The following is a 16083-nucleotide window of genomic DNA, read 5'->3' as shown; positions in this document are numbered from 1 at the left end:
ATATTGAAATATTAATAATAATAATGATAATGATAATATTTACTTCACTTGTTGAACAGTATGAAAGCATTATAATAAACATTTACATACAATAACAAGGAAGATGTCTATATATAACTAAAAACAAATATACAGGGCTATTCAAATACGTTTCTGTACATGGGGATCTCGTAAACGATAAGAGATAGAGTATCAGTTAAATTGTGGCAAAGTTGCGCATTTTAGAGACCTATTCAATGATGTAAAAAAATCGAATGTAGCTCTTTTGGTTCTGAAGATATACAGGAAAAACAAAAAAATCCCAAGTCATTTTTTTGCCTATATCTTCTTTATTCGCAGACATATTGAAAATCTGTCAACATTTTGCTATTGGCACTTGATGTGGGCTATCAGAATATGTCCATGAATCTTTTATACAGGGTGTCATCCGACTTGGGCCATCCCCATCTTTGAATTTTCAAATACGGACCTGCATTTTTTGTTGTAGTTTTTGGATCGTAGACGTTCACTTCATACTGAGAAATTAAATTTTATTTTATATTTCCGGATGTTTCCGTAATATTTGATTATAATTGGGTGAATTATTCACTTTTAAATTACGGCCCTGGAAATTGGTTGACTGAGTTGAATAAAAACACAATAGGAACTTTCACGTCTCTCTATGTACCGTAGAGTTTTTAGAGAGGTTTTTTTTTTTTTTCGTTTTTAGGTACCTATTCATATTTTTTCCATTGCTATTGAGCATTTTCTACAATGAACTTCGAATAAGAAAACCTTTTATGATTATCTGTAACATATCTACAACAAAAATATATGATATGTGTTTTGATGAGCAGAAAAATTAACCTGACGTTTTGTACTACCAAATAGATACTTAGTCAGTAATTTATTTGGTTTACCCCATGGTTGTAAGGGGCGGAAAACGCAACCCCTAAAAGTTATTTCCAATGTAACTTTTTGTTTTATTATTTGTTTACCATTTAAAAATTTATTTCCGATAGCCTGTTTCATTCTAAATAAAAAGTGTCTCTTGGGTTTTTTGTCCAAAATAAACTAGTTCGCAGCAAAAAATTATTTTAGGAACAACTACAGAGATACATCGTCATAAATGCGAACAGGATTTATTGTTATTTTGTAGTTAGTACCTGCATTAAACGATTAAAGAGTAATAAACAAAACTAATTTATTAATAACAAAACACACAACATGTGGAAATCATAGTAAATGTTCAATATGTCTACCTTCAGACATTATGCATACATCTAGACATCGGCGCATTGAGCCACGTATTCGCTCAAATATTCCTGGAGTCTCTCAGATTACCCTGCACGCATCGATGATGCGGTTTCTTAAGTCCTCTACATCGCGAACAGGTGTACGATAAACCAAATGCTGTAAATGGCCCCAAATAGAGAAATCGAGAGGATTGAGATCAGGGGATCGAGCGGGCCAGTTCTATGGTCCTTCTCGACCTATCCACTGATTTGCATATGTTTCAGTTAAATGCTGACGTGCTACTTGACTAAAATGGGCGGGAGCCCCATCATGTATTAAAAACTTCCCTTCTGACGCCCAAAGGAACTTCCTCCAGCAGTACTGGATGCACTTCTCTTAAAAATTGAACGTATGCCTCACCATTTAATCGAGGAGGTAGAAAATGAATCCCAATTAAATCATCCCCAATAACTCCGAGCCACACGTTAAGAGAAAACTGTTCTTGATGGTTAGTTTCGACAATAGCATGAGGGTTTTCATCAGCCCATACGTGGTAATTATGAAAATTAATAATTTTGTCCCGAGAAAAACTACATTCGTCTGTGAATTCTATTGTCTTCAGAAAGTCACAATTTCTTCTAATCATTTCCAGCATCCAATTGCAATATTCAAGACGGTTCGGAAAGTCTCGCGTTAACAGTGCCTGTACTCGTTGTAGATGGTAAGGGTATAAGAGTTGTTCCTTTAAAATTCGAAATACCGTCATATGATCAACATTTAGCTGGAAAGCAATCTTTCTAGTACTGGTAGTAGGTTGTTCTTCAATCAAATTAAGTACTACTTCCTCAAGCTGTGGTGTTCGTACTTCTCGATGGCGACCACAATCCTGCGTTCTTTTGTCGAATGAACCATATTCTCGTAATCGTTGATGAAGTCGAGCAAATATTCTATGTGAAGGATGTTGCCGTTGAGGATACATTTCAGCACATCTTCTAGAAGCTTCTAACCCATTCCCCTGTGACAGACTGTAAACGTAATGCATATCAGCCATTTCCTCATTTGTGTATGCCATTTTAATAACAAGTGAATTATTAAAGTAACAAATTAAGAACAGAACAACAACACACAATTAGTATTAATTCAATTTCAGAAATTCACAAACTGACAGCGTCATACCAATTCAATTGTCACTATCGCTAATAGCGACCTACTAGATAGATTAGTTTCGTATTTTCGCATTTATGACGATGTATCTCTGTAGTTGTTCGTAAAATAATTTTTTGCTACGAACTGGTTTATTTTGGGCAAAAAACCCAAGAGACACTTTTTGTTTAGAATGAAACAGGCTATCGGAAATAAATTTTCAAATGGTAAACAAATAATAAGACAAAAAGTTACATTGGAAATAAATTTTAGGGGTTGCGTTTTCCACCCCTTACAACCATGGGGTAAACCAAATAAATTACTGGCTAAGTATCTTTTTGGTAGTACAAAACGTCAGGTTAATTTCAATATTGCAAATTTTTCACTGCTTGTGAAAAAAATTGTTATACAAATTGTATCTACCCCCTTTAAAACAAGGGATGCTCCAATAAAGTTTCTTAATATGAAAGATCCTATCTTTTTTTCGATGAGGAATCACCTCCTTAAATGTTTTACACTTATTTAGTTACACCCTGTATCAAAATCCCCTCCTATAATAACTTTCTCAATAGGGCTAGTAAGTAAATAGATCTTCCAAATAAGTAGAAATATTGAAACGGAAATTGATTTGCTACAGAAAATTGTACATTAATTGTATTTGTACTCAATTTCCACTGACTCAAAATGTGTATAAAATATTTTCCTTTCAACCTGTATTTATTTAATTAGTTGTATTTCCTAGGTGTTTTTCCATGTTGACGTTCACTCCAAAGACGAGAGAAATATTACGCTAGATCTGCCTAAATGGTGGTCTACCAAAAAACAAATTGTCTCAGAGAAAACTCCAGAAAAATCTCTACATTACCAACTAGTTTTGCCTTCCCTGCAACATATCGTTCAGTCCTATCAACTGTATGTAGAACCAGTAGACTGTTTGGCGGAAAATCATCATTCGACAGCCAGCTTGATCGTACCTTGGAGCAATGAAAACTATCACAAGTTTTTTACGTAAGTAAAGAGCAAAGCGATATTGGATTCGAAACGTAGTTACATTTCAAATTATTGTTATTAAAAGCTTTAATGAGAAATTCTTTTACATTCTGAATTCGAAACAAGACATCAATTTTCCTCAAAATATTAATTTTTTGACATACCTAGCATATTATCCTACTGTCTAATACTTCTGTTTCATTTGCATTGCACCTAATTCTAGTCGAACGTTCACCTTATTTTCTGAACAATATTCGTATGCTCTGCTTCCCAATAGTAAATGAAGTACCTAATTAAAGCACTATTAGATTGGACATGACATCATCTTTTTTCCAGCGTTATATCAAATCACATGACAACATTGAATGTTCAAAATAAATACTACATTTTTCATTTTTAAACCAACCACTCAATTATGTACACTTATGGAACAGATACTTGAAAATTATTTATTACTCCGCAGCCTAAGGAAATCAACTACAGTTGTTTTGGAAAAGCTAGTCTCATATTAGTATTTACTGACTTAAGAGTAAATAGAAATTATCATTTCTTCATAATTTTCAAATTACTTCTTAAACTAAATAATGAATTGAAATGAATGGAATTCCAGAAATGTGGATAAGAAGCCTATGGATATTAGATTGTATAGTTCCAAGCCTAACGCAATGAAAAATGCCTCTGTTGTCATAAAACTAACTCTGGACCCTGCCTGTCAATATCAAATAAGGTGAGTAGTTTTTACTATATTCAGATTGAAAAGTTTATATGTTCTTCAACGTGGAAGTTCAATGAAGGAAATATTAAAAAATATGTATTCAAAAAGTAGTGAATTCCTACAGAACTTGGCTATTCAAATTTAAATTTTTGTCTCGGCGATGTGAAGGATTTCTCAAAAATGTTTGTGAAATTTGACTAATTATTATGGATAGTGTTATTAATTTTCATGAAGAATGGGTCAGTCCATTCATGATTCAAATTCATATTTATTCGAAAATAAGGGTATATTGAATATTTCAGTATTGTAATTGAACAGGTTATCTCAACAAGACTTTATTTTACCTTAACAATTTTCTCAAAAGACGTTACACAAATCTTGTCAATAATAATAATAATAATAGTAGTAGAAGTAGTCTTTATTGAATAGGAATATTCCTAATATTCACAATACAAAGTTTTAATTCTACAATAAATGATTATTAAATGAATACTATATCAAAAAATTATACAATAAATGAATCCATGAATAAATTCAGAATAAAATACCTTACTAACAATAAATAAAGTATGATTGAGATAATACAAATATCAAAACTATACAATAACTGACTCAATTCAGCTGAAAATCTCTAATACAATATAACTACATTTATAACAATCACAGATATTTAGAGAGTTTTTTTCTCAAACCATACAAGCGTATCATATTTTTTAATTTCATTTGGAAGGAAATTTTGGTCAACTAAACCTCATGTGAATAGTGAGTTCATACTTTTTCTGATATTAATTCTATTTACATGAAAATTTTTTGCCAAAAAAATTATCCTATCAAATTTGTCTATTTCTAATCATGTGTGTCGAAATAACCAATGAAACCATCATTACACTGATAACTACCCATGGATAGTTTTCACGGGTAGTTATCACTTATGTCATGACATTGCTAAGCAACCAACACAATAAAGTTGTTTGACATTTCAGTAATTCAATTTATTTCGAAAATGTCACTTCCTCGCTTTGGTGTTCAAAATGATGCGGCAATTGACAAAATCATTGAAGAAAATACACCAAAAAATACTGTCAATAGTAAAAAATACACTTGGAAAATATTTATGGAGTTATATCATTATACGAATTGTTCTTTTAATAACTGTGTGTTCAATAAATAATTTTGTTCGAATTGCAAAAAATTTTCTCACCGAATATCCCTCGAACATTGATAAATAACTCATAATTTTATCACAACTTCCTCAAGCACGTTATTTTAGGTAACATCCCTCCGCCTTCGGCGTCGGGATGTTACCAAATAACGTGCTTTCGAAAACTGTGATAAAATTATTTCGTTAGTTATCAATGTCCTTGGGATATTATAGCTGAAAATTGTTTTCACTTCTAGTACAGTATTCGTGTACCTCATGATTAAACTTGATGAATTGTTTGAAATAAGTTGTCATCAAACCTTTGACAATTTCAAAAATGAAGATCATTGCTGAGAAAGTAAAATTTTTGTTTACTGATTGCCACTGTAAAGTCTCTAACATATGTGTTATTGGGGAATATCTATTACATTTTAGGATTAATCTCATCCAACGATTTTGAAGTTTTTGAAGAGAAGCTTCCTGTTATTGTCTAATAGAAATAGTATTGTAGAACAATAGTCAAAATGTGGTTTAATGATGCTATTAAAAACTGTCAATCTTGCTTTCAACGATATATGAGCAGCTATTCTTGAGGAGAAATATATATATATATATATATATATATATATATATATATAAGTATATTAAGATGGCCGCAAGTGAAGAAGTATCTATCTTTAAATGCTGTAAAAATAAGCCATTCATTCACTATATTTGCACAAAATGTAATAGTGTTTTCCACAAAAGCTGCCTACCAAGGTACAGAAAGTTGAAGAGGTTATTGGGAAATAAGATAATATGTTGTTCTGAACAAACCTTTGATGAATCTAACCAGGACACAGAACACAGTGTTTTAGAGAAAACAATCCTTGATTTAGGTGAGGACAATGAAATGAAAAATAAGCATATTAAGGAATTAAAGAAACAACATGAAATATTTGTTGAAGAGGTCATGAGAAATGAAACAGAAATGAATAATTTACTTCAACAGCAGGAAAATATAATAGCAGAACTAAAAAAGCAAATTGAGAAAGTAAAAAACAAACCAACAAAAAATGTAGACACTCAAACAGATAGCCAGGTAAAAACAGTAAATAAAGGAATTTCTACTGACTCATCCCTATGGGAATTCAGTGGCGTAGCCAAAACAAAAACAATGTATTCCGATACTTCGGTTTCTAAAGAAAATGTAAAGAGAGATCGTAGAAGTGAAATGACGAAGGAGAAGAGCAAACAAATACGAAGTTCGGAGGCAGTAAATATAAGAAAAATTAATTTAAAGAAGAGAATCCTGTTTATTGCTGGGAATTTTGGACGAGACATGGCAGATTTCTTCAGAAGACAATTAAATGACAAGTACGTAATAGAGTCATTTCTGAAGCCTAACTGTACAGAAAGTGAACTTATAACAACCGCAATAAATAATAGCAAGGATTTCACAAAAACTGACGTTGTTATTATCTGGCCGAACAACACGCACAAATTTCCAGTGAGACATGTCTCTCGAACATTAAGTTATACAAATTTCCTAATTATTACACAGCCCTACAGACTTGAGGCGAAAGATATTATTAATGATAGAATATACAGAAATAACCTAGCTCTTCTAAAGGAATCTCTCAATATTAACCTAAAATCAAATATAGTGGAGTGTAATAATGTGCTACAAAAAAGGAACTACCAGCGAGACGGTAGAAATATTAAAAGAATTGGAAAGTGGTATGTCTGTAAATTGATATCAGGTCTTCTTGAACAAAAAGATATCTCAACAAGGGAAATGAACAGTAATTCTATAAACCAGGAAATAGTACTTGAATCATCAGATAGGGAAGTCCAAGAATATAGTCAGATCTCACTTGCTACAGAATTAAAAGACATCGAAACCAGGAAATTCAATACTGAAGATAATTTTTTATATCATCTCCAGGACCAAGAACACCATCCATAGACGAAGTTCCAAGAATCACATCAAACATATTAGTCAGCAAATACACTTCAACAACATTACCTCATAAAAACAGAAACATTGTCAATTTATCCACTTCAAAGGTTTTTACTTTGATTCATCAAAATGTACAAGGGTTCAGTAACAAATTGTTAGATTTTGAAATTTTCTTAGAAGACAATAATTGCGACATATTTTGTGTATCAGAACACTGGGCCAGAGACAATAGTATATCATCTCTAAAAATAGAGGGTTTCCAGATTGCAAACTCTTTTTGTAGGGATAAATCTATACATGGAGGGGTAGCTATATATGTCAGAAACAATATAAATTTTGACATAGTAAAAACTAATTCTGTCGAAATGGATTTAGAGGTGACAGCAATCAGATGTAAGGTAGGTACACTTGGCAAAGGCATGTTAAATAGCCTAGTTATAACAGTTTACAGAAGCCCAAACGGAAACTTTGACATTTTTATCAAAAATCTTGAGGAACTGCTCCGAAATTTAATTGTAAAATTCAAAAACTATAAGGTAATATTATGTGGAGATTTTAATATCAATTTTCTCAATGAATCGAAAAACCTCAACTCATTAACAGATCTGCTAACTTCTTATAATATCATACCAACCATTAATACCCCAACAAGAGGAAATAATTGCCTGGATAACATCTGCACAAACATTCACTATGAATTATATAAGAGTACAGTAGTAGATAATTATTTTAGTGATCATCAAAATGCTCAACTGATCTATATTGATACCAACTCACATGAAATTACAGAAACAAAACCTCGACAGCAATTTAGAGACCTTAATAATAAATTTAATATTGAACACTTTATCTCATTTTTGAGGCAGGAAGATTGGAATGATATGTATATGTGTGGGGGTAATGCAAACGAAAAATTTGAGATCTTTTTTCGAACTTTTAAATATTACTTCGACATTGCTTTTCCTCTAAAAAAAGTAAAAGAAAAACAGGCATCATATAAAAGAAAACCATGGTTAACTAAAGGTTTACTCATTTCTGGAGAGAAATTAAAATATCTGTATACGCTAACCTTAAACGGAAATGATGATACCAAAGAATATTATAAAAAATATAAAAAGTTATATAAACATCTATTGAATGTATCAAAAAAGCAATATAACAATGGCATAATTGCAAACGCAAAAATAAATCTAAAACGGCCTGGACTATTATAGGATCAGGCAAAAAATCAAAAAGGAGGTTGGAACCAATTCACTTAACTATTGATAACAATATTGTACAGGCACCCCAGAATGTAGCAAATCACTTTGTTGAATATTTTAATACCATACCCACACTACTGGCTAGCAATGTTGAAGAATCATCAGAAGAACCCACACTTAGATACTTCAATCCTTATACTTTTTCATTTAAACCAACAACAGAACCAGAAATAAATGATATCATCAAAAACCTAAAATCCTCTCAATCTACTGGTAATGATGAAATAAGTCCTAATCTTTTAAAAAAGTGTTCGTCATTTATTGCAGGCCCACTAACTTTTGCCATCAACTGCTCGTTGGAAGAAGGTATTTACCCAGATAGTTTAAAAATTGGAAAAATAAAACCTATACATAAAAATGGAAATAAAACTCAAGTTGACAATTACAGGCCCATTACTGTCCCCAGTGCTTTTGCAAAGGTTTACGAAAAATGGGTGTCAAATTCAGTCGTTTCATTCTTTGATCTTCATAAGCTATTCAATGAAAATCAATTTGGTTTTAGAAAGGGACGTTCAACAACACAAGCTATAATAAAACTACTAAAAGAGCTATGTAATAGTCTAGATATGGGTAATCGAACTCTGGGTATTTTCTTAGATCTAAGTAAGGCATTTGATCTTGTAGACCACAGAATTCTACTAGACAAATTGGAAAAGTATGGTTTTAGGGGAAACTCACGTAGATGGTTTGAAAGTTATCTCCAAAATCGAACACAATACGTTGAAATAGATCAGTATCAATCTAAACGTTTAAAGTATACTATTGGAGTACCACAAGGCTCTATTTTGGGACCTCTACTTTATATAATTTATGTCAATGACTTTGAAGGAAATTTTGTAATGTATGCGGATGACACAACACTACTGGTTAGTGGTAAGAATGTTACATCCACAGTAGACTTGGCTCACAGGGAAATTTTAAAAGCCCAGGACTGGTTTTCTAGCAATAAATTAATCTGCAATGATAAAAAATCATCCTTCCTAAGATTTAGTTATGCCCCAAATGGTCATGATCACAGTTTACTGTTAAAATCACAGCACGGTTTAATGAAACAGGTGAATTCAATAAAATTTCTAGGACTTACTCTCACTGAAGATTGTAAATGGAATCAACATATTAATGAAATATGTAAAAAAATAACGCCTATGTGTTACTGTATCTATCAACTCAGTAAAATTGTAGATAAGTCGGTGGTACTCATGTACTATCATGCCCAATTACACTCAACAATCTCATATAGTATAGTAGCTTGGGGCCTATCACGTGAGGCACAAAGGGTATTTATTTTACAGAAGAGAGCTGTCAGAAACATTCAGAGTGTAAATAGACGTACTAGCTGCAGAGATATATTCAAAGTTTTAAGAATATTAACTCTCCCATGCATTTATATGTACCAACTGTTAATTTTTGTAAAATCGGATCAGCGACCTTTTACCTTCTTAAACAAAAATAATTACAGCACAAGAAATTCTACATTGTTAGAAATACCAAATCATAGACTGGCTAGATCAGAATCAAGTCCAATTTTCATGGGTGTCAGGCTATTTAACAAATTGCCAAATCATGTTAGAAAAATGTCACTAAGAAAATTTAAACCGTTCCTAAAAAACTTTCTGATTGATAAAGCCTACTACTCCATTGAAGAGTTTATAAATGACTTATCAATATAACTGAAGAATTGAGATTGTCATCTAGGGTTGTTGATAAATTATAATTTTACCTAGTTATAAGTTTTAATATATAATTTTACATAACTGTTCATGTCCTATATGTACATAATTTTTTCTTTTTCATAAGTTTATTTATATCATATTACACTGACTTGTTCTATATCATTGAGTTATGATCCAGAAGAACCAATAAAATATTATTATTATTATTATTATTATTATTATATATATATATATATATATATATATATATATATATATATATATATGATGTGTTGTTTTTCCGGGTGTTCATCCGTTGTGTACTATACTATCGAATAGTACACAACGGATGAACACCCGGAAAAACAACACATCATATTCTACCATCCGTGAAAACCTACATTGTAATATATATATATATATATATATATGTATATATATATATATATATATATATATATATATTTTTTTTTTTTTGATTGATGCAACTAATTTTCCTTTATTTTGAGTATTTCAATATTAAATTCTACAAAAAGGATTTGAAGCTTTATATCTTTTATTAATTATCTGCGAGCGCTTTCGACAGTTGGTAGTACTGTCATCATCTGGCACTCCTCAAACTGAGTTTGAGGAGTCACAGTCACAAAAAACATCCTATATCAACAGATATAGCCATGAGAATATTTTTTTATGATTTCAACAATAAAGTTCCGCCAAATGAAAAAAAATAAATAAATAGCGTAAATATTTTTAATGAAAATAACGGAATTACATTCAAGTTTTCACGCAAATTAACTAAAACTAAGACCTAATATTTCTATTTAAATCTTAGTTGCCATGGAAATGATATTACAGTTTGACACTTGTGAAAGATTTAAGTGTACTATTGTCTACAATATTCACCTTACAGTTCTTCGAATTATTTTGTGTCACGGCTGCAAGATTGAGCGTAAGAGAGAAAATTGAAATTGTACGCCTTTCGGGAGATGACGTTAGAAATGCTAGAGAGAGAGGTTTGTAGAGTATTTAATGAGAGACATCCAGATCGTCCTCGTATTAGCTGCGGTACGGTAAATAAAATAAATAAAATATTCAATGAAACTGGTGCGGTATCAAAAATGATGTTAAAAAGTAATCCTGTACAAAGACGAAACAGGAATGACAGGAATGATCAAATCATTTTATATTATTTCGGAAATAATCCTTATGCCAGTATAAGGAATGCCACTTTAGATTTGAATATTCCACGAGAAACTATTCGGAGATGTCTCAAGGCGAAGAATATTAAACCTTTCAAGCCAAAATTTTTACACACACTTCAAGAAGGCGACGAAGCAAGACGCCTGGAATATTGTTTATGGGCCCAAGGGGAATATTTAAACAATAGAAATTTCCTAAAAAATATTTTATATACCGACGAAGCCACTTTCACTACAAATGGATTAGTGTCATCACAGAATTGTCGCTATTGGGCAGCGGATAATCCTAACTGGGTAATAAACTGTAAAAGCCAGTATTCCCAAAAAATCAAATATTAATGCGCAGAGGTTTCTAGAATTTTTAAACACAGAGTTTTGGGATGCTATTCACGAGCTGCCAATCAATGAACGATCAAGTTTAATTGTCCAGTTAGATGGGTGTTCAGTTCATTGTGCCAGAGCTGTGAGGCAATGACTTAACGAACATTTTCCAAACCGATGGATGGGCCGTGGTAATCCGTTTATAGAATGGCCGCCCAGATCTCCAGACCTCACAGTTTTGGACTTTTTTCTCTGGGGACTTCTCACACAAAAGGTTTACAAAAACCGCTCAAGATATAGAAATGAACTTTGTGCAAGAATTCGACACAGGTATGTGTAGATATTAGCCCTCAAGAACTAAGGAACATGATCAGAAACATTCGTAAGCGCTACGACACATGTATCGAATTACGTGGTGGATTAGTAGAGGCTACTAGAATATGAGTTAGAATTAATTGTTGCACTGAATCGAAACATTTCAATAATTAGTTATTAGTTACGTTTATTATAACTTTTTGCTTCATTATTAGTTGAATTGTGTGAATGTAATTCCGTTATTTTCATTAAATATATTTTCGTACATTAAGTTTCAACTTTCCCTTCAAGTATTTTTCAGGGTTGATTAATTCTTCATTCAGATTATCATCTGCATAAAGATGAATAAATTCACAATTAACAGAGCAGTTGATGTCATTCATGTTTAGTATAAATAGTAGAGGTGGTCCAATTACACTACCTTGTGGGACACCCCATTCATCTGTATTGTAGTAGAAAAATGGTTATTTATTTTCACAATCTGTTTTCTACCACTCAGGTTGCTTTCCAACCGTTTCAAAGCAGTTGATTTAATTCCATATATTTTTAATTTCTGCACTATAATACCTCTATCTATTGTTTCAAATGCTCGTTTCAGATCAATGAACACCGCCACAATATACTTTTCTTTATCCATCAATTGGTTCCAACTAGTAATTGTCAGTTGTAAGACTGTTTCACGAGAATGTTTACTACGAAAACCTGACTGGTTCCCTAAGAAGATATTGTTAATATTTATGTGTTCAATGTATGCTGCTGTTTCAATTACTTTCTCAACATCTAATAACGTGTTGATTGGTCTGAAATTCATTGTATCATTTGAATTTTTGACTCTTGACCAGAGAAAAGGTATTTTAGGAGTACAACATTCGAATTATGGGAGCTATTTTTTTTCTTATTATTTCAATATGTTGTCTCTGTGATACATTTTCATCTAGAATAAGACCAAGAAATTTAGCACTAGGAAAGTATTTAATATTTTCATTATTGAATTTGATTGGATCTCTTGTATTAATTGATATAGACCTTTTTGATATAAACATATATGAAGATTTCTCAAACTTCAGTGACGTTTTATGGCATTGAAGCCATAAAGATATTTGATCAAGGTCTTTTGAAATATTAATTTTAATTTCTTGTGCCCTATTTCCATTGCAAATTAAAGTGGTGTGTCATTTCCAAGTTACCAAATAAATTCACTGTAGCCAAATAACTGAAATATATAAGAAACAAAACAGGTCCAAGTATTGATCCTTGCGGTACCCCACTTTTTTTCGAAACAAATTATGTCGCCCATATAGACATATTACTTCCTATTCAATAAATAATTTTGAAACCAATTATAAACCAAACCTCGGATGCCTATATTATGCATTATTTTCAGAAGAATTTTATAGTCCACAGTATCAATTGCTTTCTTCAGGTCTAATGAAAAAAATCCACATTTTTTGTTCGAATCTAAATCTAGCTTGGGCATCTAATACTGCGGACTCTATGTCATTATTTTTTCGAAATCTATACTGCCCATCATATAATAATTTTGATTTCTAGCATCAAGTCGTCCCTGATGAACATGCTCTCTCAGATATCCAGAAATTACACTCCGTTGCTTTTAACGAACGTCGCTGCAGTCACGTTGATGGCTCTCAGGTTCCAATTGAAGAGCCTTGAGGGTGGCTACTGCTCTGCCGTATTCTCGGCAATCAACGAGGGTGCCAAACCGTACTACGTGTTGACAGCTTCCAAAGTTTTGTCACAGCTGCTCAGGTAACGTAGAAAAAATGCTTTGACGTTATCGATTTTTTTTTTGCTTTGTTTCGCAGCTCACCAAAACTTTCCAGTTTCTTACCCAAGCCGGATATTGTTTATATGGCTGAGGAAGGCACCGATCTGTTCTTTTTGCCGTTGCTGTTGTATTTATGCGGCGTCGGATTGGTGTGGATGTTTGCCGTGGTTTTGGGCATTTCGCTCATTGCTTTCGAGTCCACAGTGCACAAACTGGCCTTGAGGTATGTTTTATAACTGATAATCATATCTTCTAGTCTTATTTCTTACTGTAATCTGAGGAGTTTAGATTTTTTCGAAAAACGGCAGTGATTTAGTCTTGTGAATTCAATTTTAATCTGTTGTGATTGTCTGGTGTTATGTGAATGAAAATCGTTTTGATTCAGATATAAGTGAGGATTTTTTTTTACATAATTTATACATGAATAGACGTAAAGAGAAGGTAATGTAAACATTTTATTATTAATAAATGTTGTTTTAATTAACTCTATACTTTATTATACTCTATTAACTCTATACAAAGATGTGTAGATCATGCAAAGAAGTAACTTTTAGACACAAACAGGAAAAAAAGCCCTATCAAAACAGCTGTTTTCATATAAACATTGAATTACACGAAAGAAGATCACTTTCGAAACAAATACTTTTATATGAATGCTTTATTGTACGAAAAACATTTTTCTCTATTCCGTTTGTATTCCAAACATTTGTAATGGAATTGATTCAGATATCATTCACAGGATTCCTACACAATACAATTAATGAAAGAAGTAAAATTTCGCTTACATGGAACACTGTCATCCTCACCCGTAGACATCCGATGTTTCGCCGTAAGACACTTGCCTTATTGGCTCTTCAGTAGCAAATACGGGTAACATTATAAGAAAAAAAACAATTGAGGGTTTCTTCGTCTTCAATTTCCACCGAAGAGTGGTTCAACAATGTAATTAGAAAGAATTTCGGTTCAATCATTTTAGTTTTGTGGAGTTTGTTAATGCATTTTCTTCGCCAATTCACATCTCTACGATAATTATATGGGTTTTTTATTCTTTCCCACGACCAAGTCTGACCTTTTCAACAAACTGTCGATGTTATTGGTGATATAATTCAATGTCTAGCATGGTATTAGCCAGGGAATTAGTTGTTTTTCGTACTTTTGGAGATTAATGTTTCGAGATCGTATATTATGTAGTTCATTTAATTGTAGTTTTCTTTTCAGATTGATGGCCAGCACAGTTAGTTTCAACGTCATTTGGTCGGATTATTTGTTGAGTATGCTGCACAAGGTCCCCATCGTGGTTGCATCAGCCTTGGTCGTTTTGTCTCTGACTACTTGCGGTGGACTGGCCCTCTGTCTCGGAGCCATATTCTACTTCCTAAGGGTGAATATATCTTGCATTCGAATAGAGAGAGACACTGAGAAATATTCTTTATCGTCTGCAGAACAACATATAAACAAAATGTCTCTTTTATGTTAGTAGTTTAAAAAATAGACACATAACAAAACTCCAATCAGTCAGAAAATAATGAATGAAGGTAAATCATGTCAAATGCTACATCGGACCAGGGTAATTACACTGACATAAGATGACTTTAGTATTGGAATTGAGTTCGATTTGAAATGTTTCGATAAAAAAATTCAGCAATGCAGTAACGTGATTTCTCACCAAGTAAAGTTTTCAATGCTTTTTTAAAGATTGTTGAGCTTTACATTTTCCTTATCTCCAGTGGTAGGTTGTTATATATTTCACAATCAGTATGTACAAGGGTGATCTGAAAAGTTTCCAACCTCAACATGAAGATGGCAGCACTCGTAAATAAAATCAAATGAAGTTCGTTGTTTATCTTTTGACAGTTACTCACCAAAGTTTCAGTCATTTTCAACGCGCATTTGTTATGTAACAGTCGTTTGAGTGAGTTGATGTAAGTGTTTTTAAGAAAATGAACAAAATCGAGTATCGAACTGTCATTAAATATTTATTTTTGAAAGGAAATACGCCTACGCGAATCAAATATGAGTTGGATTTTGTGTTTGGGGACTCTGCACCATCGTTTACCACAGTAAAATTTTGGGCAGATGAATTCAAATGTGACCGTAAGAGCTTGGCAGAGAATGAACCTTTCGGGACGTCCAAAAACTACAACTACCGATGAAGACATCGTCAAAGTTTATCAAATGGTGCTAGACGTCCCGAATTGAAGTGAGAGAGATAGCAGAGGTTATGAACATGTCAAAAGAACGTGTTTGTCACATATTAAATCAACATTAAGGCATGAGAAAGCTGTCCGCGCGTTGGGTGCCGCGTTTGCTCACGGTAGACCAAAAACTTGTTTGAATAAACATTTCCAACGCTCTGTTGGCGCAGAGTGGGAAAGTAATGGCGGCTGTTTTCAATTATCTTC

The 16083-nt window shown here is 32.5% G+C and overlaps 1 protein-coding gene and 1 long non-coding RNA gene across 3 annotated transcripts in view; both read left to right on the top strand.

The window, feature by feature from the left end:
• Positions 1-16083, top strand: part of PGAP1 (Post-GPI attachment to proteins 1) — a 32055-nt gene that overhangs the window by 6267 nt on the left and 9705 nt on the right. For both annotated transcript variants that reach the window (XM_074174546.1, XM_074174545.1), the window contains exons 8-12: positions 3101-3366; positions 3959-4075; positions 13447-13662; positions 13719-13904; positions 14900-15062. In XM_074174546.1, the coding sequence (XP_074030647.1) occupies positions 3101-3366; positions 3959-4075; positions 13447-13662; positions 13719-13904; positions 14900-15062 (948 nt within the window). The remainder of the gene's footprint in view (positions 1-3100; positions 3367-3958; positions 4076-13446; positions 13663-13718; positions 13905-14899; positions 15063-16083) is intronic.
• Positions 5863-9102, top strand: LOC141481988 (uncharacterized). Its single transcript, XR_012465281.1, has 2 exons — positions 5863-8621; positions 8676-9102. It is a non-coding gene; the product is annotated as an uncharacterized lncRNA (long non-coding RNA).

This window comes from Leptinotarsa decemlineata, unplaced genomic scaffold, assembly GCF_025532065.1.
Source record: "Leptinotarsa decemlineata unplaced genomic scaffold, Ldec_3_MD MMD2_tig00000591_RagTag_RagTag, whole genome shotgun sequence".
Lineage (NCBI taxonomy): Eukaryota > Metazoa > Arthropoda > Insecta > Coleoptera > Chrysomelidae > Leptinotarsa > Leptinotarsa decemlineata.
This window is presented reverse-complemented; position numbering and strand designations above follow the sequence as displayed.